The sequence below is a fragment of the Peromyscus maniculatus genome, chromosome 13 (genome assembly GCF_049852395.1).
Source record: "Peromyscus maniculatus bairdii isolate BWxNUB_F1_BW_parent chromosome 13, HU_Pman_BW_mat_3.1, whole genome shotgun sequence".
NCBI classification, from domain to species: domain Eukaryota; kingdom Metazoa; phylum Chordata; class Mammalia; order Rodentia; family Cricetidae; genus Peromyscus; species Peromyscus maniculatus.
Genome location: NC_134864.1, coordinates 4,365,022 through 4,391,272, shown reverse-complemented (window position 1 = coordinate 4,391,272; position 26,251 = coordinate 4,365,022). Strand labels below are relative to the sequence as shown.

The following is a 26,251-nucleotide window of genomic DNA, read 5'->3' as shown; positions in this document are numbered from 1 at the left end:
AATCACGTCTGGCTATAGGCAGCACTCCGTTATTGCTGGCCTGCTGCTCCCTTACAATGTACTTAATAACTTTTTCTTTCTCTAAAAAAATAAAATGGGACTGGAGAGATGGTGCAGTAGTTAGGAGCCCTCATTGCTCCACCCAGGTTCAGTTCCCACCACGCACATGGCAGTTTACAGCCATCCATAACTCCAGTTCCAAGGGACCTGACACCCTCTTCTGACCTCCAAGGAGAACAACCACACATATGGTGCACATACCCACATGCAAGCAAAACACTCATACACATAAAATAAATATTTTTGGCTGTAAGCCTAGACTTTAATGGCTGAGCCATCTACCTCTCCATCCCACACATAAAATAAAAATAAATAAATCCAAAACACTTTTTAAAATCTGTACTAAGGATGGGATGTAAGTGAGTAGTAAAGCTCTTGCCTCGCACAGGAAAGATCATGGGTTCAATCCCCAACACTAATACAAAAAGAGATAATTTATATTTCTTTATTTTATAGTAAGAGAATGAAGACACATTCTTGGAAAAGATATTTGCAAAGTATATGTCAGGAAAAGAAATCTACAAGACTACATAAAGAACTACAAATCAGCCAGGCGGTGGTGGCGCACGCCTTTGATCCCAGCACTTGAGAGGCAGAGGCAGGCGGATCTCAGTGAGTTCGAGGCCAGCCTGGTCTACAAAGCAAGTTCCAGGACAGCCAGGACTATTACACAGAGAAACCCTGTCTCTGGAAGAAAAAAAAAAAAAACCTACAAATCAGTAGGAAGACAAATGCCTAATTATAAAAAGTGATCAAAAGCCTTAAGCATTTGACAAAAACACCATTTGAATAGGCAATTAAGATGGTCAGCATGCGAAAAATAGAAATGCATACTTTAACAAAATATCACATTTAGCCAGAATGGCTAAAATTAAAAAGACTTATGGCAAACACCCGGTGTTAACAAGAACAAACACCAACAGGAGCATTCCTACAGAGTGGGCAAAAGCCTCAGTTCTACAATCACTTTGGAAAACTAGCGATATCTACTACCACTGACCATATGTTAATCTACAAGATTAACAACTTTTCCCCCTAAAATCTATGCAACATGTCCACAAAAAGAAGCATACAAGAATGCTCACTTCAGAATGTTTCCCTGTCAATGATAAAACTCAGATGTTCATCAATTTCAGAAGATATTAACTCTGGTTTATACATACAACTTACCAACTGAAAAAAAAATGGTACAAACACAAAAATACTGATTAACAAGAAAGCCAGACATATATTATACACACAGTATAATCACATTTAAGTGAAATCTACATACAAATTCAAATACAGACAAAATATCTAGGAGCCATAAAACCAAGAGAGTGGTTGATTACCTCCAGATATGAGGATTCAGTACTGATTGGGAAAGACCATAATGAGTGCTGGAAATGTTCTACATCTTGATTTGAGTGATATTGATGGGTATATATATATATATATCTTCTCTCACAGAATGTATGGCACAGCTCTGTAACAAAGATAACTCAGGATTTTAAAAATGTAACATGAGGGAAAAACCCTCATCCTTTAAGTCAGTGGTTCTCAATCTTCCGAGTGCTTCACGCTGTAGTGACCCCTAACCATAGAATTATTTTCATTGCTAGTTCATAACTGTAATTTTGCCACTGTTGGAAATAGAGGTTTGCCAAAGGGCTGAGATGCACAGGTTGAGAACCACTGCTTTAAGTTAAAATGCCATTTCCACTTCATCAGCACCTCTAAGGTGTTCTCCACTTTATCTTAACCTAACAGCCAAGAAGTAAGGCTCTAATGTCTTTTCTTTTGTGCCACTTATCAACTCCATCTTGAATCTCCTTATCTCCCTAAACAGTTATGTATCTTCCAAATGACAGTGACATACCTTTCCCTTAACTCAGTACCTGAACCAAAAAAAAAAAAGAAAGAAAAAGAAAAAGAAAGTTTGCTGAATTACTTAAAAGGAAAAAAAAAATGGGTTGGTGTTCAAATGGGTATAATAGGAATAGGAATGGGAAAGCCTACAGAAGGACATGGGCGTCTTTAAAGAAACAGAGGGTTAAAACAACTTTCCCTACTTTCTCAGAAAATTATATTAAATGTCAAATTGAATGGCAAAAAAATCAAGTCAAAATAGCAAGACGTATCTAGACTGAGAATATCACACTCTCACACTATAGCTCCTTTCAGGAAATCCACCAAATAAATACTTACCTATTCTGAGTGTTTCAACACTAGTTGGGAAAACTGTTCATTAAGGGGAAAAACAATCACATTGTCATGCTGCTAAAAATATCGCCTACTGCCGGGCGGTGGTGGCGCACGCCTTTAATCCCAGCACTCGGGAGGCAGAGTCAGGAGGATCTCTGTGAGTTCGAGGCCAGCCTGGGCTACAGAGTGAGTTCCAGGAAAGGCGCAAAGCTACACAGAGAAACCATGTCTCGAAAAAAAAAAACAAAAACAAAACAAAACAAAAAAAAAATATCGCCTACCCAGTGTAGTGCAAAGAGACTAGACTACAGGTCAGTAGACTTAAAGCCAAATTCTAACTTTCTCAACTTGCTGTGATCTGCGGCCAGTCTGCCTCTCCGGTCCTCAATTTCTTCATATTTAAAAAATTAAAGATTACAAAGTGATCGGGTTGGCAAACTCTTTTAAGTCTTCCTATACTGACATTGAGTATACAATCCTTATCTCTCCCAGTCCGAAGCAGAAACACAACATAAACCCTGCAAAACAAGTAAAAATGCACCTCGGACTAATAAACTAGCACTATTTGAGGAAGTCATTTTGTTCTATTATCTTCCAAGGCTCAATCTGTGGTTTGTTAGTTGTTTGCAGTCTTACCATGGTTTGCAGACTTCTGAGTTCCTTGTAAACAGAAGTTAACTGTCGGTGGGCTGTCATGTCTCCAGGGAGAAAGAGGACCTTCCAGCCAGGTTTCAAGAAACCAACCGGATTCAGAAAGCAACCCTACAGAACGATTCCAAATTTGCGCACACTGCGCGGCACACTGGAGCCTAAGTTAGAAAGACCGAGCGCAGATTGTACTGGGATTTGTAGTCCCTGGCTTCTAGCGGCGAGCTGGGATAGCCTACTCCCTGGGAGACTGGGAAATGTAGTTTCTGCCACCTTGCACAGAGCAGCCTGCCACAGTCTCAGACCGCCAGTGCACCCGGCGACCGGAGTAGGTGCCTCAAGCTTCTGAGGGTTTCAAGCCACCGCTCCGCTGGGACAAACTCTAGGCAACCACACGAACAAAATTCTGCCCTCCGGGACTCCTCCGGGAGGGCCTTTCCCACTGACGCTCTCCGTCCCCGAGCGAAGCCGCTGAGCGTTGCTATTGGCTCTTCGGAATGCCAATCGCCGAGGCTGGCTTGCCATTGGTTTCAGGGCGGGAGCTCCGCGACTAGAGGGAAGGAGAAGGGATCAGGAGCGGGAGCCGAGGGGAGGGAGAGGCCGGTTCGGGTCTGGCCGCCACCGCTGCTTGCCTGAGGTGTCCGGCCGGGCAGCGGCTCCGTCTCGGTTCCTGGGTACCGTCTGCGAGGCCCCGCCGAGCCAGCGTGGGAGGGCCGCAGGCGGCAGGCGCCGCATCATGTCAGCCAAGGACGAGCGGGCCAGGGATATCCTGAGAGGCTTCAAACTGTATCCGCCCGGGAGCAGGGGCGGGGCCGGGCGGGCTGGGGAGGAGGCCGTGGCTCCGGGGAACCGGGCCGCGGCGGGGGCGCCCGGTGGGCACCGCGGCCACCTCGCCTGCGAGAGGGGGCCGGAGAGGAACGGCGTGCCGGGCCCCCCGGGAGGGACTGCGAACGGGAGGCGGGCACAGGGGCGCCCTGAGGGAGGAAGGGGACGTTGACGGAGCCCCGGGGGACGGAGGCGGAGGAGCCCTGGGACCTGGCTGCCAGCGGTGTCCGCCCCGAAAACCGGTGTCCTGGGGGCTCGTCCGGGCCGGGAGGCTGGCAGGGGGCTGCGGTCCGCATGCCGAGGCCGAGGGGGTGCGGCGGGCTGGCCTCCGAGCCTGCCGCGGAGCATCTTTGGCGGGAAGCCCATAAGGGAGCAGGGGAAAGGGACGCCGAGCAAGTGACCTTGTGTGAGACAACTGTCCATGCTCCTGGGTACCCCATCTCACTCCACACACGCCCACCTAACCACCACCAACCCCCGTCTGGTTTCCACAACTTCTCTTCCTCACTTGTGGCTTCTTCTAGGGCTGGAGTTAGGGCTGGAGTGGTGGAGACGGTGGAGGAAGGAGAAATCCAAGCCCGACCCCACCTTAACACTTTCTTGGCCTTTGAAGCATTGGAGGGTCACTTTTCTCCTCAGCCAGTCAAGTTCTCTTTCCAGCAAGATGAGGACCATGAGCATGTGTGAGAGATACCTTGAGGTACCTTGGTTTTGCACTCACTCCTGGCAAAACTGTCTTTGTTCCTTGGCATGCTGTGTTTAATGCTGTATTATGGTGGGCCTGTTCACAATTCCTTGTGTTCAGGACACGGTACAATGTAAGAAATAATTGCCTCCATGGACATAGTGTTGAATGCCTATTGTATCTCCCAGTCCTTGGTAGATACAAGCAAGAGGATCAGACATTCAGGTCATCCTCAGCTTCATAGAGAGTTCAAGGCCGGCCTGAGTTGCGGGAGACCCTCCTTCATAAAGGGAAAAAGTGAGGAGGCAGGGAAAGGAAAGAAACAGTTGCCTCAGGCCTGTTGTGGTGTGACCTTTGTAACCTCTCTATAGTAAGGAAGGTTTGCAGGGTTTGTTCTGTTTTGGAGACAGTGTCACACTGTGTACCTCTGGCTCGCCTCAGATAGAGATCCACCTGCCTTTGTCTCCAAAGTGCTGGAAGTACTAGGATTCAGAACGCGGATGAAATGTATTCCAGTTTTACATTCTGCTGGCCTTAATTTCTGCTTACACCCCTTCCATACAGTATGGACGATTCCTAAGTTCCTCCCTCAGTGAAATGTAGCCATGGCTTACTGAGCTCCTTCCTCCCCTGGAGGTTAGGAAAGCACTGTTCTCTGAGCAGCCTGTGGTTGTGAAGACAGGACCCGTTTCACCTCTTCCAATATTTAATTGCTTTGTCATAGTCAGAAACCAAGGGTGTCCAGGCATGGTGGCGCACACCTTTGATCCCAGCACTCAGGAAGCAGAGGCAGGTGGATCTCTGTGAGTTCAAGGCCAGCCTGATCTACAGAGAGAGTTCCAGGAGGACAGCCAGGGCTACACAGAGAACCCCTGTCTCGAAAAACCAAAACCAGGGGCAGGGGGGTTGGCGCTGAAAAAGAAACCAAGGGTTACAGTAAAGTTGAGAGTGCTTAGCAAGGCATGATAGACCATGCCTATAATCCCAGCACTTGATGACCGGGGCAGGAAACTGTCTTGAGTTCAAGACCAGTCTAGGCTATAGATTGAAACCCTAACTCCAAAAAAGAAAAAGGACCAAAACCCACCACAGTCTTAAAAGGGGTGGAGGAGTGGACTGGAAGTATAAACAAGGCCTCAGGGTTCTGTAGTACCGGGGAGAAAAAAACAACACAGGAAGTTCTGGGTGCAGAAATGAAAACTCTTCGAGTGAAAACAAATCTACTGAGGTTTTGTTGGTTTGGTTTTAAGGGCAAGCAAGCAGTGTGTATTGAGAAGAAAAGAAACAGCTCCCTGCAGCTGGGAGGGGATTGGAAAATGAGTTGCCCCTGCTGTGCTTTTTAAAAACAGAAGGCTGCATCTCCTTACATATTGCCATTCATGATACACGCTCAGTGTTTTTACATAGTGGTTTAGTAACAGACTTTTTTATAGCTTCATGTTTGATTCTGTTTGTCTTTATAATGGAACGCCTAAGCAGATATGGATGACTAAAGTGTTAGAAAAGCTATAACGTGGCCTTTATTTTTCCTTTAAATAATTTATATTATTAATGTGTATGCTGTGGATAATAAACCATAGGCTGTGGGGAATTAAATTCCAGAAGCAACGCTTTTGTCAGATTATAATTAGCACTGCTAAAAACAAATGTTTGGAATAAATGAATAAAGCAGAAAAGCTTACACATTGTCACCTTTACTCTTGACATGGACCTGTTGAGAAAAAGGCTAAAGGGCAGATACAGAAAAGACTTAAAGCCTTGTGTGATGGCACATCCCTCTAGTCCCAGGACTCAGGAGAAAAGACAGGCAGATCTCTGTGAGTTCGAGGCCAGCCTGGTCTACAGAGCTAGGACAGCCAAGGCTACACAGAGAAACTTTGACTTGAAAAACCAAAAATAAAAGAGAAGAGAAGAGGAGTGAATTGGCCACCTAAGTAGTGATGTTAGTGCTTCGGAAACAGGCTTTCAGAGGAAGCTTGACCTGAGCTGATTAAATTATAAAACAAAGGGAAGCAGCCACATAGAAGTTACTAATAGGTTTTCTGTAGCACGATAATAGATCTCTCTGCCAGCACAGTAAGCTAGATCAAGCCGAACTGAAAAAGTATAACAGGTTTATTTGAGCAAAGCAACTTCCTGGTGAGTTCTCCAGTCCCAGAGATGGAGGCCGGAGAAGCCACACGCCTGAACTAAAGCAGGGAGATTATATAGCGGTAGGTGAGGGGTGATGATTTGTCCTCCACAGGCTGGGTTTGTGCCCAAGTATGGTTAAAAACTGAGTGTGTAGGTGGGGGACTTAGGCTGCAGGCAACTTCAGGAGAGGAGCTGCTGTGGCCACCGAGAATGTAGAGCTGGGCTTTTTGGTGCCTTCCCTTTGTTCAGAGACTCTCTGAGTGGGCAGAGTTTGGAGAGATGGGAATGGGTCTTCTCAGACTCGGCAGGAGCAAGCTGGAGGTTCCAGCCAAACAATCAGCATGGGAGGGATGAAGTGGGCATCTTCTGGTGTTCCTTGTTGACATCTAGAAGTGGAGAGAAGGAAAATGGGACTGGAGATTAGCTAGCAGTTAAGAACTTAAGGATGTTAATTGTTCTTTTAAAGGCCTGGATTTGATTACTAGCACCCACACCAGGCTGTTGGCAACTGACTGTAACTGAATTCCAGGGGATCTGACATCCTCTTACTTCCTGGGGCACCTGCACACATGTGGCACACAGAAATTCATGTAGGCACACATACACACACATAAATAGTAAGTCTTTGTAAGAGAGAGAAAGAAAACAGGAACTGTATGGTTTACCTGCTCTCTCTTTTTTTGTTTGTTTGTTTGTTTGGTTTGGTTTGGTTTTGGTTTTCAAGACAGAGTCTCTGTGTCTCTCGCTGCCCTGGAACTCTGTCTGTAGACCAGGCTGGCCTCAGACTCACAGATCTGCCTGCCTCTGCTGTCATTTTTTAAAAGATAATTTATGTTAGAAACAACTTGATCACTCGACACCTTTTGCTGGAATTTTTTTTCTGAACTGTTTTCAGACTGTTTCTGAAAAAGGTTTTGTGCTTACTACTTGTCTTATTACTTTTCTGTTGCTGTGATGAGACACTATGACCAGTGGAGCTTAGAGAAGAAAGGGTGTTGAGCTTGCAGTTTCAGAGGGTCAGAGAGTGCAGGTGGTCAGGCATGGTGCTGGGGTTCACATCTGATCCACAAATAGTAGGCAGAGAGCGCTAGCTGGGAAGGTTGAAGGTTTTTGAAACCTCAAAGCCCACTCCCAGTAATACACCTCTAACAAGACCACACCTCCTAGTCCTCCCCAAACAGTTTCACAAACTAGTGAGTGACCAAACATTCAAATATATGAGCTAGCTTCTGGAGGCTATTCTCATTCAAAATGCCACATTACTATTTAAAACAAAAAACAAAAAACAAAAAAAAAAAACATTATATTCTCCCACCAAGAGTACTCAGTTTTGCACATTGACTTGTTTGTTTGTTTTTTATTGAAAATCTTGTTTCATTTGAAAAGAAAAATGTATCTTTTTAAAATTTGTATTCTTGCATCTCCAGCTTTCTAGAAAAATAATGTGCCATAGTGGTTAAGTGCTATACTAGCTAGGTGGTAGTGGCACATACCTTTAACCCCAGTGCTTAGGAGGCGAAGGCAGGCAGATTTCTGAGTTGAAGCCAGCTTAGTTTACCTGATTTATATAGCAAATTCTAGGCACCATCTCAGAAAAAGGCAGAGGAAGCTGAACTGAGGAGCTGCACTGCCTGCCTTGGGATTCTAGTCCTGGTTTCCTGAGCAGTTTCACCCCAGTCTTCTTAGGTAGGAAGTAGGACTAACAGCAGTATCTGTCTTCAGGTCTGTTGTGACGTGAAATGAATTGATAGCTAAACTTGTGGAAAGGTGCCTAATATACACTGAGCCTTACGTCCTGGCAGTGTTTTTAGCAATGAAGCTGCAAATCGTTTTCAATTTTCTTCTCCGAACTATTTGTTAGTTTACCTATTTTACTATGGTTTGTTTTCTTGCCACTTTCTGATGTTGTTTATATTTTTTCATATTAGCCTTTTGCCTAATGTATCTATTGTAAGTATTTTGTAATAGTATACTGTTCAAATCCTTTTCTGTGATTTTGGTTTTGGGTTTTTGTTTCTGCAACACTAGGGATAGACCTAAGGTTGAATCACATGCTCGGCAAGCACTCTGCCATTTAAGGATATCCCAGCTCATTTATTTATACTGTGTATAGAATACGTAGTAGTCACATTCCTCCCCACCTTCTCTTTTCTTCCTCCCATTCCCATCAAGTCTCATCAAGTTGCTTTGTGACTGACGCACTGGGTATAACCAGGGTCGTCCAGTGGGCGTGGTTGTGGAGCCCTCCACTGGTCCACTGGTGTGTGAGTAATTCATCAGTGGCTCCATCACTGAAAACAGTAACTTCTTCCCCAACAGCCCACTGTATCTCCCTAAATTTTTTTTGGAATTTTTACTTAGAGACAAAGTCACATGAAGTTGCCCAGACTGGCCTTGAACTCATTCTGTAGCCCCAGCAAGTCTTGAACTAGTAATCTTTGTTCCTCAGCCTCCTGGAAACTGGGATTCCAGGCCTGTGCCACCGTGTCTGGCTTATCTCCTTTTTGTTGGTTGAACGGAATTCTTTTTAAGTATTTTTAAAAATGTATTTATACTTTCCATTTGGCTTTTGCATTTTTGTCTTATTTAGGAAGATCTCCCTCATACTCTGGTTCAGCTCATAAAAATACTTTACCTGTAGAGAGGGACAGTTGAATCATAACACAATGTTTGTGGCTTTACAGAGGTGCTGGTGATCTCTCTTATCCTAAGATTAATCAAATGACCCGTTTTCTCATTTGCAGTACTTAACCCTTTAGCTACCTAAAACGTACTTATGCTTACAGTGTGTGGTGAGAATAAGCTGTTTGGAAAGCCAGCTATCCAGTACTGTTTACTGACTACTTAGACCACTCCTCCCCCATTGTTTTGGAACACTGTCTTTGTCAAATAACAAACTTCCATAAGACATGGGTTTACTTTTAGAATATTGTTTCATTGATTTATTTCTTGCTCCATGCATACCTCTGTGCTTGGGTAATCACCTAGTTTCATGATATGGCTTAATATAGTCAGTGGGCTTGTCATGACATGAGTATGTATCTATAAAGTCATAAATATTTGTGTCCCTTTTATTCATACAAAGCTTTGCTCATATGTCCACTATAGATATTCAGTAAGCATAAATAATATTGCAAAACTCAGCTGTAACTGAGAGAATTCATGGAAGGTTTCATATTTGTTATGTTACTTGAAAAATAAAGTACTTACCAGGATTTCATTTTCTCTATCCCATCCCGTCTTACCTGTTTTCAGCTCATACAATACACATTAAGAGTCTTCTATTTTTTTGTTTGTTAAAAGAATAACATTTCCTAATTGTAAGTGAAAATTATGAATAAAATATTTTGGGGGCAAATGTGGTTCTTCTGCATAGATTTTGGATTTGATTGTTTTAAACAGCTGATAGGTTATGGATCCCACATTCCCCATTTATTACATCTAACAAAGGTCTGTTGGGTGGCTGTTATGCACAGGGTACTCAACAGTTGAAGGCTACAAAATGAATGATTTCCTCCTTTATTCCTGTTTAGAAGGGGTATTTTTAACATGATGTTACTAGCTAAGCCTGGTGGTTCAAGCCTGTAATCCCAGCTACTCAGAGACTAAGAGAGAAGCATTGAAAGTTCAAGGCCTTCCAGGCAACTTGGTCTCAAAGTAAAAGTTTAAAATAAAATAAAAAAGAGGACAGTAAAAGCATACTCACCTATGTTCAATCTTTTAATACCGAAAAAAAATATTTTTAAATATTGTCTTATTTTGCTGTTACATTTTATTACAGTATTTTAATATATTTAGTGTAGTTTACTAATGTGACTAATGTTTACTGTTACTTGCTTTTGTAAAACTTAGAGAATTAGCCAGGTGGTGGTGTCTCATGCCTTTAATCCCAGCACTAGGGAGGTTAGAGGCAAGCAAATCTCTATGAGTTTGAGGCCAGCCTGGTCTACAGAGTGAGTTCCAGGTCAGCCAGGGCTACACAGTGAAACCCTGTCTCGAAAGAGGAAAAAAAAAAAAAAAACTTAGAGAATTGTTTTGAAATGTTTATACTCAAGTTTATCATGTTCATAATTTCCAAAGATAGGTACTGTCAATTGCTTTCAATGATATACACTTATCATAGTGCTTTTTTGTTTGAGACAGGGTCTGTGTTGTCTAGGCTAGTCCTAACATAAGACATCACTCCCTCTTAAGCATCCCAAAGCTGAAACTACAGCCTAGTTCACCATAGTACTCTTAAACTACTAGGTTTCTCATATGGCTTCTATATTATTTTACCTATTTGAGTAGTGTTTTTCATTGGCATAAACGAGTTTCTTAATAAATGAATATGGAGGGAGGCAGTGAGATGGCTCAGTGCTGCCAAGCCAGAGTTTTTAAAGTTGTTTTTTTTTTTAATATAAGGAAAAAGACTGTCAGAGAAGATTATGTTTTGTGATTTTATTATCTTTGATCCACTGGAAATTTGCTTTATTAGAATCTCTGTAGAAGTAATATAGAATTTTGTTTTTGTTTTGAGATAGGGTCTCTCTACATAGCCCTGGCTGTCCTGGAACTCACTATATAGACCAGGCTGGCCTTGAACTCATAGAGAGCCTCCCAAGTGCTGAGATTAAAAGACCATGCCCAACTATGTAGTTTCTTTTTTTTAAGTTAATTATCTCCATTTATTAATACTCTAGATATTAATATAATGTTCAGATGGAATATGAATTAAGAAAATAAACATTTGACTCAGAGTAGAAAAAGAATGTATTGAATACTTCCCAGAAGAAAAAAAACAATGAATAAATGAAGACATAATCAACTTTATTAAAACTGTCTTCTTATTGAACATTAACTCATTTTGAACAACTTTGGAGGGAGAGGAACACTACTTTGCTTTCTTGTGTGTGTGTTTGGAGCCTCTATAGAGAGTACTTAATAACTATCAAAATTGTGTGTGTAACTGCTATGCAAATAGAGCAGACTGTAAAATTGTAGGTTCAGACTTGCTACCTGAAGCCTTATGACCTTCAACTCATTATGCCCCAGTTTCCATAACTCGTATTCTCAGAGGATCGTTACAAGAATTAGATGAAATTTAAATATAACACAGTACCCAGCATATAGTAATAAATATTAACTGCAGTTATTCAATCTATTAATAATTATTAATAATAAGAGTAGTGAACTGGGGCTGTAGCATAGTTAATAAAATGTTTGCCTGGTGTTCATGAAGCCCTGGGTTTGGTTTCCAGTACACAAAAGCCGGGCATGGTGGCACATGCCTATAAGTTGCCCCCCCCAACCCGGCGGGGGAGGGGGGGAAGGCAGGAGGATCAGAAGTTCAAGGTCATCATCCCAGCTATATATTGAATTCAAGGTCACCATGGGCTGCAAGAGACTCTATCTCAAAAAAGTAATAGTAATATTAGTGCTAATATGACTATAAAGCTACTTAGTCCTCTGAAATATAAGTAATGTCTATACTATGGTTATGCTTTGATCTGAGGAACTATAACCTTTCTCTTTTGGGTCTGAAGAAATAATTTAGTTAATGGGTGTTGTTTAAGAATGTCATTCTAGTTGATGGCAGATAGGTAAAATTAAAAAAAAAATTGATTCAGTTTGAACTTGTTACCTTGCTTTTCTCTCAGAGTTTGGTCTTGAAGCCTCCGTGGCCTCTTATTACACTTTGGTCTTTGACTTGGCTTGCTTCCAGGCAAAAACAGTTGTCTTGGGCTGGGTAGTGTATCTCAGTGGTAAAGCACTTGCCTAGCCTGTATAAGGGCCTAGGTTCAACTCCTACCACCAAACAAAAATAGTCTCTGCATCTTCCATTTATTCACTAGGCTTCCTTACTAAGTATAGTGAACTATTAGGTAGGTGTGGTGGCTCTCACCTCTAATCCTAGCACTTGTGTGGCTGAGAACCACTGCAAGTTCAAGCCAGCCTGGGCTACAGTAAGACAGTCTCAAAATAAAAATAAAAGCCAGGCATGGTGGCACACACCTTTAGTCCCAGCACTCAGAGGCAGAGGCAGGAGGATCTCATTAGTTCAAGGCCTGGTCTACATAGCAAGTTCCAGGATTCTAGGATTACACAGAGAGACCCTGTCCCAAAAAGAAAAGAAATAGTAGAACATTTTATTTCTCTTTCATGTTAATATTGCCCCTGTCAGTGTTGCTTATAATAATTGCCTAGTCCAGGTTTTAGAAATGATACTGACGTTTATGATTTCCTAAAACGATTTTTTAAAAATCTGTCAAATTCTTGGAGAGCAATCAAAACATACCAGCCATACAACCAGTGAACACTGACCACAGATTGTCTAATCGTGTGTTCCCTGTAGATTATGATGGGTAGCTTACTTCCTCAGGCATTGTCTTAATTAGGATTTTTATTGCTATAATGAAACAGTGACCAAAAGCAATTTGGAGAGGAAAGGATTTATTTCACTTGAATTTCCACATTGAAAGAAGGCAGGGGAGGACCTGGAGACAGCAGCTGATGCAGAGGTCATGGAGGGGTGCTGTTTACAGGCTTGCTCCTCGTGGCTTGCTCAGCCTCCTTTCTTGTAGAACCCAGGACCACCAGCCCAGGGATAGCACCACCCACAATGGGCTGGGCCCGCCCACATCTATTACTGATTAAGAAAATGTTCTACAGGCCTGCCTACAGCCTGAGCTTATGAAGACATTTTTCCAGTTGTTGTTCCCTTCTCTCAGATGACTCCAGCTTATGTCAAGTTGACATAAAACTAGCTGGGACAGGCATGGACTCTGAGAAATTGTTAGTCACGCTGAGTGGAATGTAATTCCATTGATTGTATTACTTAAGATTGTGCATGTGTGTTCAAGTGTGCAGGTATACATGTGTGTGAACACAGGTAGAGGCCAGTCTGAGGAGTTGATCCTCAGACTTAGTCTACCTTGTTTATTTTGAGACAGGATCTGGAACTCACCAGTTGGCATATATTAGGTGGCCAGGAACCACCTGTTTTCCTTCTTCCGGCACTTGGATTGCAAGCCTGTGCCACATGCCCAGCTTTTTTAAGTGGTTCTTACATGCTTGCCTGGCCAGCACTTTACCAGCTGAGCTATCTCCCCACCCCTGAGAATTCCACTCTTTAAATTACTTCTATTTTATGTATATGTGTAAGTGACTACATGTATATATGTGCATACTGGTGCCCTCAGAGACCAGAAAACGAGGTCCAGTCCCCTGGACCTGGAGTTAGAGGCAGTTGTGAGCCACTTGATGTGGGTGCTAGGAACCAAGCCTGGGCCCTCTGCAAGAGCAGCAGTGTTCTTAACTGCTGGGCCATCTCTCTAGTCCCCAGGTTCATATCTCATTTGGGAATTATTCTTTTCTATTGTACGAATATCCTGTATATTGTTTTTAGTTTTTCCTCATCTCTCAAATTCAGGGTTTTTTAACGATTAGTTGCCTGAAGGGGAAAAAAGATACTTCCCAGAAAGTATTTAAGTGGCAGATAGGTTTTTTTTTAAATATTTATTTTATTGTGTATGTGTATTTGCACACATACCTGAGTGTATGTGTAAGTATACCTAAATGTAGGAACCTGTGGAGGTCAGAAGAGGATGTCAGACCCCCTGGAACTGGAGTTAGAAGCAGCTGTGAGCTACCGTCTGGATGCTGGGACTTGAACCATGGTCCTCTGGAAGAGCAGTAAACACTCTTAGTCACTGAGCCATCTCTCCAGCTCCAAATGGGTATATTCTTGGTTCCACATGTTTTTCACATCTTAAGTATTCTGTGGTAAAGAAATGACTACTCACAGGAATACAATTAGCAGCTTGGATCATGATGATATATAGGAGGCTGTTACTCAGATCCAATAAGAACATTATGGGCCATTAGGTTTTACAGCAAAGTTATTCACAAAATGTGTCCCACAAGGAAGTAGTCTTCAGATGAGCAACCCAGACCATCTTATTTATTGGAAAGAAAAATGCCTCACATGATCCCCTTGGACCTTGGCATAAATAAATGAGTGCGTAGTGTTAGTATTAGAAGACTACCTTGTAAATAGCTCAAGTTATCTCCACTTCACTCTGGAATCTTGTCTTTAAAAATCTATGAAAAGTATCAGATAAAAACTGTCTTAGCCGGGCGGTGGTGGCGCACGCTTTTAATCCCAGCACTTGGGAGGCAGAGCCAGGCGGATCTCTGTGAGATCGAGGCCAGCCTGGGCTACCAAGTGAGTTCCAGGAAAGGCACAAAGCTACACAAGAGAAACCGTGTCTTGAAAAACCAAAAAAAAAAAAAAAAAATTGTCTTGTGGGCAGTCATGGTGTGGCACACCTTTAATCCCAGCATTTGGGAGGCAGAGGCAGGTAGATCTCTGAGTTAGAGGCTAGCCTGGTCTACAGAGCTAGTTCGAGGACAGCCAGGGCTACATAGAGAAACTTTGTCTCAAAAAACTCCAAAAAAAAAAAAAAAAGTCCCTTTAAGTATAGGTTGAGATAAGAATATAACAGACCATAACCTTTTGTTTTGTTTTCTTGAGATAAGGTCTCACTATGTAGCCCTGGCTGGTCTGGAACTTGTTGTATAGACCAGATTGAATCAGCTTGATTACTAAGATTAGAAGCATGTGCTACCACACCTATGTTTTCTATAATTTCCTGATTTTTTTTTTATGTGGTAAGGACTAGAGTAATGGCTCAGTGGCTAAAAGTACTGACTGCTCTTGCAGAGGACTTAGGTTCAGTTCCCAGCACCTACATGGTGGCTTACAACCATCTGTAACTCCAGTTCCTAGGAATCCGACATCTTCTTCTGACTTCCACAGGTACCAGGCAACACATGTGGTGTACATACATACATACATACATGCAAGTGAAATACTCATACATATAAAATTGTGTGTGTGTGTGTGTGTGTGTGTGTGTGTGTGTGTGTGTGTGTGTGTGTTGGTTTTTAGAAACAGGGTTTCTCTGTGTAGCTTTGCGCCTTTCCTGGAACTCACTCTGTAGACCAGGCTGGCCTCGAACTCACAGATATCCTCCTGGCTCCGCCTCCTGAGTGCTGGGATTAACGGCGTGCGCCACCACCGCCCAGCAATAGTATATTTTTAACTAGTAGGTAACAGATAATTCAGTTTGGGAAGCATGATTCTTGTCAAGTCATGCCTTGTGAAAGATTAAGGGAAAGGAATCTTAGCACTGTCATGGAACTAGAAGTGAGAAGTAAGCCTCAGTTGCTCTTGAGCTGTCTTCTGCACTGGGTAAGGAGAGAAGGTCTTTGTGTAGCCACTTCCTGGATTCTGCTTCATTTGTTTACAACAGCTCTAAGTGGCATGTCTTCTGCTAAACCCAAAAAATGTAAAAATCATAAACACATCTTCATGTCCAAAGATTTCTTAGCTGGGTGTGGTGTGCATTTGTGTGATATCAGCACTCCAGAGGTAAAGGCAAAAGGATTGCCACAAGTTTGAGGCCAGCCTGGTCTGTATAACAAGTTCTGGGCTATCCAGTGGTACATAATTAAGACTCTGTCTCAGAACAAAGCAAACAAACAAACAGCAGAATGGCCTCGGACTAGGCAGATGGCTCAGTTGGTAGAGTGCTTACCCTGTAGGCATATGGAAGACCTGAGTTCAGATCCCCAGTGCCCATAGAAATGCCAGGTGCAATAGTACACAGCTGCAGTCCCTACTCAGAAGAAGCAAAGACAGGGTTCCTCGGGTTTACTGGCCAGCCTGGCTAGTTAGTGAGCTCCAGAAGAGCTACTCCAGAGTTCAGGAAGAGGCTGTCTTTAAAAATAAGGCAAGTTTGTTAGGCAGAGTGGCATGCCCCTTTGATCCCAGCACTTGGGAGGCAGAGGCAGGTAGATTTCTGTGAATTCAAGGCCAGCCTGATGACATAGAGAATTCCAGGATAGCCAGGGCTACATGGAAAAACCCTGTCCCCAAAAATAAGATGAAGTGGTTGAGAAATATACTTAACATTAACCTCTGACCTCCTCGAAACTTGTATAAGACAGATGGAAAGAATAACAATTAGGATACAGTGTGATAAGTGCAGAGCATTATCATAAGTGCAGTAGAAACTCAGAAGAATGATTACTTCTGGAGGCGTTGTGGAAGGCTTCAGAATTGTCATCTAAATAGAATCTTGAAAGGTATGAGTAGGAGTTAAGGAGTTGAGTCTTTCAGATACTGGGGAGTAACAGCAGAATGATGGAATGAACAGTGGGAGGAGACTTGGAATTGAGCAAGGGAGCATAAAATCCAAAGTCCTTGGAGTGCTGAATTTCATTCAGTGAATATTTGAGACTGTACTGAGAGTCTGACAGCATATCCATCAGTAGTGATCTTAAGAATACTATCTAAGGAAACAAGATTAACTATAACCTGCCAATAGTAGAAGATGGATAATAGAGGAAGTAAAGTCAGCAAAAATATATTATTCAAGAAATCTGGTGACGGAAAATAAAGTTTAGGAAGTAGCTTGAATAAAGTTGTCCTGACTGGCGGGTGGGTACACGTGAAGTTCAGTGGTAGGACACTGGAGGAGCATGCATGAAGCCAGGGATTCCCTCCCTGAAGAAATCAAGAGGATTCAATGAAAAGGGAGGTCCACTCTCAGCTGTCCAGTGTGTTCACCGTTTATTATCTGGAAGCACAGACGACCCTTTCTCCGATTGACTCACAGGGGTATCATGCCATCCCACTCCACAACCGCAGCTCTTTAAATGTAGGGTGCCTCCTGTTGTCATATTAGACATTTATTCAACTTTGCTTTAAAGTTTAGAATTGCTTTTACAAATTTTTAAGTTTCATGTTTTAGGAGCCAGAAAAGCCAGAGACTGCATGATTCTCTCTTACACAGTCTTAGACCTCTGAAAGCTTCTGTTCAACCCGGGAAGTAATTGTCTTTGTGAAAACAGAAGAACCACAAGATCATCTTTCACTTTCCATTTCTGTATTTCTGTATTTCTGTATTTATTTATTTATTTATTTATTTATTTATTTATTTATTTATTTATTTATTTATTTATTTGAGGGGTGAAGCAAAGCTTTCCTAGACCAAGTGCTGAGTACAATTGTGATCCACCACACTTACCTCTCCTTTGAAAGATTTGTTTATTTCATGAACATTGGTGTTTTGCCTGTATATATGTCTGTTGGATCCTCTAGAACTGGAGTTGCAGATATTAGTTGTGAGCTGCCTTACGGGTACTGGGAATTGAACCTGGGTCATCTGGAAGAACAGCCATTGTTCTTAACCACTGAGCCATCTCTCCAGCCCCTCCGTTTATCTTTTTTAACGGTTATAATTTAAGGAAATTGATTCCCTTCTCAGTACTGTAGCTCCTTTTTTTTTTTTTTTAATTAGGTGAAGTTCAAGAATCCCTGAATGTAGATTTTGATGGAATTCAATAACATATTTCTATGCTTCCAAATAAGGTGAAAGGATAGTAACCTTTGGGGAGTATGCCCTGAAAGGGGGCCCGCTGTCATCCATCAGGAGGTGCTGGATGCAAAGAAGGCGAAGTTAGTCTCTAAACACCTCTCAGATGTGTCTCCTCTGGCTTGTCTGAGGCCAGCTTCAGGGCCTTAACTGCAGATCAGTAGAACAGTGGACTCTAGAAAAAGAAAGGTTTGTTTCTTTGTTTGCCTTTGCTGCTGAGAAGACTGTGTTATGTTTCAAGTGGTGATCTCTTTCTCATTACTAAATTACTTACCTGCACTGTTTCCCAGGCCAGTCTGGATTTTGATTGTCTCTTTTCCAAGCACAGTAGTGTTGCCAGAGCCAGAGTATTATTTCACAGTGATATCACCGCTTGTTACTGAGTATTAAGTTTCAAGGATGCTGAAGCCTGGGTTCTCAGGGACCTTGTTATACTTTCTCATCATGTCTCCTATAAATGTGAACACTGCTGAGAAATTTTTAGAAAAAATTGGTTTAAATATGTGTCAATTAGCCAGGTATGGTGGTGGTGGCACACGCTTTAGGCCCCAGCACTTGGGAGGCAGAGGCAGGTAGATCCCTGTGAGTTCGAGGCCAGCCTGGTCTACAAATCAAGTTCTAGAACAGCCAGGACAGTTACACAGAGAAACCCTGTCTCAGAAAATCAAAATAAATAAATATGTCAATTAGAATTGGCTTTTGAGAATGACCTGAAAGTTGACCAGCAAGATAGCTCAGTAGTTTTTTGGTTTGGTTTGGTTTGGTTTTGGTTTTTCGATACAAGGTTTCTCTGTAGCTTTGGAGCCTGACCTGGACTAGCTCTGTAGACCCAGCTGGCCTCGAACTCACAGAGATCCGCCTGGCTCAGCCTCCCAAGTGCTGGGCTTAAAGGCGTGTGCCACCACCACTGCCCGGCTAGCTCAGTAGTTTAAAGCACTTGTTACCAAAGCCTAATCATCTGAGCTTGGTCCCCGTGTAGAGGAGGAAATAATTGAGTCCCACAGTTGTCCTCTAATTCCACCTCTGTTGTGTGCGCACATGCACAGACACAATGAATGAATGAATGAATGAATGAATGAATGAATGAATGAATGAATGAATGAATATAACTTTCAACTTTTTTAGAAGTGGGGCTGGGGCCGAGCAGTGGTGGCATACGCCTTTAGTCCTAGTACTCGAGAGGCAGAAGCAGGCAGATCTCTGTGAGTTCGAGGCCAGCCTGGTCTACAGAGTGAGTTCCAGGACAGGCTCCAAAGCTACAGAGAAACCCTGTCTCGAAACCACCACCACCCCCCAAAGAAAGAAGTGGGGCTGGGGCCTGGAGGGATGGCTCAGTGGCTTCTCTGCCAGAAGACCCAGGTTCAAGTCTCCGCCTCCACATGGTGGCTTTACTGCTCTCTGTGCCCCTGTTCCAGATCATGTGACCCGTTTTCTGTCTTCTTCAGGTACCACACCAGGCATGCACGAGGTACACAGCATACATGCAGTTAGAATGCCGCTACACAAAATAATTTAAAAATAGAGTAAATCCTTAAAGAATATATTAAAGGGCCTGCCCTGTGTAGCAGACGCTAAGGCGGCGGCAGCATGAGGCAGTGAGAGAGTAGGTTTGAAAACAAAGAAATGCAGGTGGAGAAAACATCCCCACCAGAAAGTAGAAAAGCGGAGCAAAGAAAAGCATCCCCATAATGAAAATGCTCAGGATGCCACCATAGAAGCCTCCGTGTTCCTCCGGTGCGCTGCAGCTGCCTCCACCCCAAAGGAATGAGCAGAAAGGTTTTCTTCAGGCCAGTGACCTTGGTGTGGAAGCTTTGCCTCACACTGCTTGGGTCTGCAGTGGTAGACATTAGCATACATCATGATATGCTTAGTCAGCCATTTTGCCTAAAAAAAAAAAAAAAAACCTGCTTCCCTTGAAATCACTCAGAGCCACATGCCCATATATAATTTACAAGTGCTCTGCCAAGTCATGAATTCAGGCCTAATGCAGAAAAGGCTTTAAGTGCTCATGTGTTTTACCTACAATTCAGCTGACTTATTTGGCTTTCTCTTTAGAGACAGTGAGTGTTCAAGGGCTTTTGGCTTTAAAAATTGTTTTAATTGTGTATATGTTTGTGCAGGTCAGAGGCTCCTTAGAACTAATAACTAGAGTTATAGGCAGTTGTGAGCTTCCTGCTTGGAATTGAACTCTGGTCCTCTGCAAAGCAGTATGCACTCTTTTTTTTTTTTTTTTTTTTTTTTTTCTCGAGACATGGTTTCTCTGTGTATCCCTGGCTGTCTTGGAACTCACTCTGTAGACTAGGCTGGTCTCGAACTCACAGAGATCCACCTGGCTCTGCCTCCCGAGTGCTGGGATTAAAGGTATGCTATTAACTGCTAAGTTGTCTCTCCCAACCCTCCTTAGTTAGTTGTTATGGCACACCAGTCTTACTTTTCCCTCCTACAACTTGCTGATCCCTGGGGGAGCTGCTGCCCTGGTCTGCTTCTTAGACACTCTTTAGTAAGCCTTGCTTTCTGGTTGTTTACCAGAAGAATTCCCATCAACCATCTGACTTGCTCTCTGATGTTCACTTGTGGCTCAACACATATTTGAGTGTTATTGTGTTGAGTACTGAGAAGATGATCAATAAACCTGGGTGGAATTTGATTTATAAACTTAGATATACACAGCACACAGATACCTACTACAGTGCAGTAAAACAGTTGACCAGAGTCAGCAGATTGCTGGAACACCCCTCTGGAGAATGGAGTGTGTGGCGGAACCTGGGCTCACTGGTTCTTCAGTAAGACTGCGTTTTCTGCCTTGACTTCTCCAGCCCTGGTTTATAGCAGCCTCTTAACCTGCTGCCCTCCTGTTGCCTGTGATTTTCTGTTCCACACCAGTCGACCAAACTGTCCTCTTTTTCACTGGCACTACCTCCCTATTGTTATTGTCTCGTCTGTTGTCTTTTTAACCTATGATTATTTGTTTAAAAAAAGTCAGGCATGGTGGTACATGCTGTTAATATCAGCACGTAGGAAACAGAGCTAGTAAGCAAGCTCTGTGAGTTTGAGGCTAGCCTGGTCTACATAGTAAGTTCCAGAACAGCTAAGGCTGCATAGAGAAACTTGTCTCAAAAAATAAATGAATAAATAAAATTCCCTTTATGGCCAGCAGGTAAAGGAACTTGCTGCCAGTCTGACAACCTGAGCAGTCCTGGGCCTGCCTAGTGAATGGAGAGAACTGACTTTTGCAGATTGTCCTCTAATCTCCACACATATGCACACACACAAGCAAATAAATTTTAGTTAATATTCTCTCAACATACTTACAAAGCCTAAACTCCGTGTGTTCCTTAGATACTGCCGTAGATTAGACTGATGTTGTCAAGAGCAGAAGTCTCAGTTTTCCTATTACTTAGAACAGTGCTACTTAAAACCATATTGCTAGAGGAGAATCTGCTTTTCTTTTTACTTCTTACCCTTTACAAGCTGATGTTTTTGTCAAATTATTAAAAAGGTAACATACAAAGTAACGGTGAAAAGGGTTTTTAGAATCTCCAACTATTCTGCTAAGTCTCCATTAATTTTTTTCTTGGTTTTTCAAGACAGGGTTTCTCTGTGTAGCTCTGACTGTCCTGGAACTCACAGAGATCCTCCTGCCTCTGCCTCCCAAGTGCTGGGATTAAAGGTGTGCACCTCCAGCACCCGGCTCTATTAGTTTTTTTAAATTACTGTTTTATTTTATGTGTGGGTTTTTTGCCTGCATATGTGTCTGTGAACCATGTGCATGCCTGGTGCCCACAGAGGCCTGAAGACATCAGATCCCCTAGAGTTACAATGCAAAAAAAACAAGGCCAGGGGTAATCGGTGCACTGGAACAAACACACTCTGGATAATGCAGTGAAGTTCTGAAGAAAGGCACTGAGCCCAGGCTCTGCCATCTTCTCCATGCAGAGCACTGTCTGGTCCAGTGCTCCATTGACCCTGGCCACTTGTTTTTCTGTTTGTTTGTTTGTTTTGTTTTTCAAGACAGAGTTTCTCCGTGTAGTTTTGGTGTCTTTCCTGGAACTCACTCTGTAGACCAGGCTGGCCTCGAACTCACAGAGATCCACCTGGCTCTGCCTCCCGAGTGCTGAGATTAAAGGCATGCACCACCACCGCCTGCCCTGGCCACTAGTTTAACTTCGTGAAGATACAGATGGTTGTAAGACACCATGTGGGTGTTAGGAATCTTCTGGAAGAGCAGCCTGTGCTGTAAACTGTTTAGCCATCTCTCCAGCACCCAATTTTTAGATTTTTTTAAAGATTTACTTTTATTTTCAGTTACATGTTCATGTATGTCTGAGTGTGGGTTTATACACATGTGTGTGGTACCCATGGAAGCTAGAAGAGGGCATTGAATCCCCTGGAGCTGGAGTTACAGGTAATTTTGAGCCACTTGATACAAGTACTAGGGAGCCAAATTCTGGTCCTCTGCAGGAGCAGCATGTGCTCTTAACCACGGAGCCATCTCTAGCCCCTCCGTTCATTTTTTTAAATACTTGACTTGTCTGTAATCCTCAAGATGCAACAGCAGAGGACTGCAGTGAGTTCAAGGTCAGACTGGTCAACATAGCAAGTTTCAGGCCGACCAGGTCTACATAGTAAGATCCTAAATCCAAAAAAAATAAACGCATCATAAATTTGTGACAAATGAATTCACAGATCAACACCAGTCTACCAACTGTATCCTGGGTACACAGCTATGGAATCCCCAAACAGTTTGCACCTGATACATAGTAACATCACTGTCCATATTCTGGAAATGAATGTGTGAATGAGATGGACAGCATGATCACAGTAGATGACCAGGTAGGAGAGTGGAATGTGGACTGAGAGGGAAATGATGGAGAAGGTGAAGGCTGGAGACTGCTACCCCACAGGAGACTTTTCTCATCATTCTTAACATCATCCCTTTGGCTTTCTTAGCCAGACAGATAATATAGTCTGTGCCTGTGTGGATTCCTGAGAAACAGTTTTGGCTTTGCAGTGCTGTGAGTGCAGAAAGAGCCCACTTGCTTATCTGAACTAGCTCCCTGTGGCAGACCTACGATTGGCCAGGCTTGGCTTCAGATACTGACCCCCTCTCAGACCAGTACACCTCTCCATGTGTAAGATGACCCATTCTGCCAGATGCTTTCCTCCTGAGATTTCCTATCTCTTTATCTCCTCATAACAGTATCCAAATAGACTAAGAGGTCGTTTTTTTACCAAAATCTTGGTTACACGCAAACCTCTATGTCAACTAAAGACATAGTTGACATAGTAATTTCAGGTTGTTTTACAACATTAAATCTTCAGTTTAAAAGTGAACTTGTAAGTTCTTGAATCCCCTTGAAATGAAATAAATTCATGGTCTTATTCAGTGTATAGAAAAGCAAGAACTATTATTTAAACACCAAACACAATAATACTCAAAGGAGATTGTTATTTTGAAATATTTAAACTCAAATATTTAAGTACAGCTTATAATAAGGAAGTTTTATTGCCGTGAGTAGAATTTTATTACCTATGTGAATTTGTACAGCTTCAGTAATTTATTTCTTTTTTTTTTTTCAAAGATTTATTTATTACATATACAGTGTTCTGCCTGCATGTATCCCTGCAGGCCAGATGAGGGCACCAGTTGTCATTACAGATGGTTGTGAGCCACCATGTGGTTGCTGGGAATTGAACTCAGGACCTCTGGAAGAGCAGCCAGTGCTCTTAACCCCTGAGCCCTCTCTCCAGCCCCCAGTAATTTCATATTATTCTCTACTAAGCATATCCCAAAAGAATGACCTCAGGAAGGATAGAGAACCATCCCCATAGTATATTTAGGGGTCTGCTTGCATTTCTTACTTGGATCAATTTTTTTAGCTCTGGTGGCCTGTCTTCACCAAGGGACCCAGGACCCTGCAGCTGCCACTCTCTTCCCTGAGTATTCAGTGTGGACAAACTCAATGCCCCCTGTGCTGTTTTGAGCTGCAGTCGATTCTGTACTATAGTTTCTCTCTGGGACCAATGGCATGCAGGAGAGCTGGTAGTGCCAGAGATGCTAAAGGCTTAGCCGCTGGAGTCAGGCAGTGAGAAGCCAGCTTTAGAGCTAATCTCCTGGGTTAGTTAACAAAGTGTTTATCTAGCGTGAGTGAAGCCCTGGGTCCAGTCCCCAGCACCACCTAAAACTGGGTGTTGTAGTTTCTGCCTATAATCAAAGCACTTAGGAGATAGGGCAAAAGGACCAGAAGTTCAAGTCCAGCCTGAGCTATGTGAGACTCTGCTACCAAAAATAAATAAGTACAACTTGATCACTAACTGGTTTGAAACCTCATCCTGGAACCAAAAGTAGCTCATCAAAATAGGGATGATAATAATAATGCCTATTTCATAGGATTCTGAGGATTCTTATAAATATGGATAAAGCTTGTAGCATTTTAGCGACATAAAGTACCTATTAGCCATCGTTATATAGTCAATAGAAACTTGAAAGACATCTGTTTCTGCCAAGGATTCTTTTTTTGGGTTTTTTTGTTTTTGTTTTTGTTTTTTTTTTTTTTTTTTTGGTTTTTCGAGACAGGGTTTCTCTGATGCCAAGGATTCTTATCATCAAAGAAATGCACAGGATAGATCACCTGATAACAGAATTCCTTCTTTTTTTTTCAGTTTCTTATGTTCATTAAAACAGAAATTTGCACTGAGCAGTGGTAGTACATGCCTTCAATCTCAGCACTCAGGAAGCAGACATAGGTGCATCTCTATGAGTTCAAGAACAGCCTGGTCTACACAAGGAGTTCCAGGACAGCCAGGACAGTTACACAGAGAAACCCTGTCTCCAAAATAAAAACAACAACCAAAAAAAAAAAGAAAGAAAGAAATTTCCTTAGGTGTTGCCCATTTGATCAGGACTATTTAATAGCATGTGCTAACCATGTCATGTAATTTCTCTGGATATTTTTTCAGGAAAGTTTTCTTAATTGTTTTAGAAACTGGGGGAAGCTGGGCAGTGGTGGCAACCGCCTTCAATCCCAGCACTCAAAGGCAGTTACCTCTCTGACTTTGAGGCCAGCCTGGTATATAGAGTGAGTTTCAGGACAGCCAGGACTGCACAGAGAAACCGTCTTGAGGGGAAAAAAAGAGAAAAGAAATTAAAGGAATAAATATCTTCTGGTACTTTCAAGCATTTTTATACCATTTGTTATTCTGTAAGTAAGTGCTAAGCGTCCCTGGTTTCCGTGGAGAAGCCCAGGGAGTGGGCTCTTTTCCTCTTAGTTGCTGCAGTCTAGCGAAGCCCGTCTAGAGGCTTAGAAATCACAGGAGGTCGCGTTGCCTGGGTGCTGCCAAGGGACCCCGCACTTCAGCTTCTGGGTGTTCTCTCTGCACACAGAAGAGAAGAGGTTCAGTTTGTTGTTGGTTCCCAGAGCACTGCCAGGGGAGACGGGTACTCCTGGGTCTCTGTGTCCTCAGGAGGGAATGATGAAGAAGCTGTGAGTCTAGCCCGTCTTCAGCGTATTAACTAGCTGGACTGGTTCCTAGATACCTTCCTGACAGGGAGTAGGCTCCTGCAGGCCTCTTCCTAGTACTCCTCTATACCTTGCCAACTTGATCACCGAGGGCATGCTTTTTTCTATGTTTTTGGACATTTGATCATTTCCCTCACTTCCCTTCTCTCCTCTTCCCCATACCAGCTTGCCCTTCTTTTTATACACAAGTATAAAACCCACAGTGACTGCTCTCCATGCTCCCTCAGAACAGTATGCCCTTCCAAACTTTTCTGACCCCTTAAAATCTTCCTTCCTAGAAACATCTTTTATTCCGTAGCCCCACTCCATTCATCCATCATGACCTCTCTCCCTGTCTGGTGGGATGGACTTCAGTGACTGTAATGTTTTTTTCTGTTCATTAAGATAATTTTCCTTCTAGAACCACACAGCTATGAATTTGGCTTCTGGGCTATTAGCTTTAGCCTCACTTGGGAACTGATTGGAAATACAGAATCACGGTTCCTAACTGAGACCCACTGAATCTGGTGATTTCTATGAACATAAGAGTTTAAGAAAGCCAGCCCTAGCGGAGCCCAATAACACACCTACGACCGCTCAGAAATATGAGGCAGGGGTATGGCAAGTTCAAGCCATCCTGGACAACTTAGGGAGATCCCTGTCTCAAAATCAACTGTGGATAAGGATAAAGAAATGGATAAGGTGCTAGCTCAGTAATGGTAGAGTGCCTGTCTAGCATACCGGAGACTCTGAGATCAATCATCAGTACTCAGGGATTTTAGCCCTACTGGAAC

At 42.9% G+C, this 26,251-nt stretch overlaps 2 protein-coding genes across 3 annotated transcripts in view; one reads left to right on the top strand and one right to left on the bottom strand.

The window, feature by feature from the left end:
• Cops7b (COP9 signalosome subunit 7B) overlaps window positions 1-3,389 on the bottom strand; it is a 32,155-nt gene extending 28,766 nt beyond the window's left edge. For both annotated transcript variants that reach the window (XM_006984204.4, XM_076549496.1), the window contains exon 1: window positions 2,881-3,389. The gene's annotated coding sequence lies outside the window, so the exon portion shown is untranslated. The remainder of the gene's footprint in view (window positions 1-2,880) is intronic.
• Window positions 3,373-26,251, top strand: part of Pde6d (phosphodiesterase 6D) — a 43,879-nt gene continuing 21,000 nt past the window's right edge. Inside the window, exon 1 of the mRNA XM_006984202.4 lies at window positions 3,373-3,678. Coding sequence (XP_006984264.1) covers window positions 3,629-3,678 — 50 coding nt within the window. The 5' untranslated portion in view covers window positions 3,373-3,628. The remainder of the gene's footprint in view (window positions 3,679-26,251) is intronic.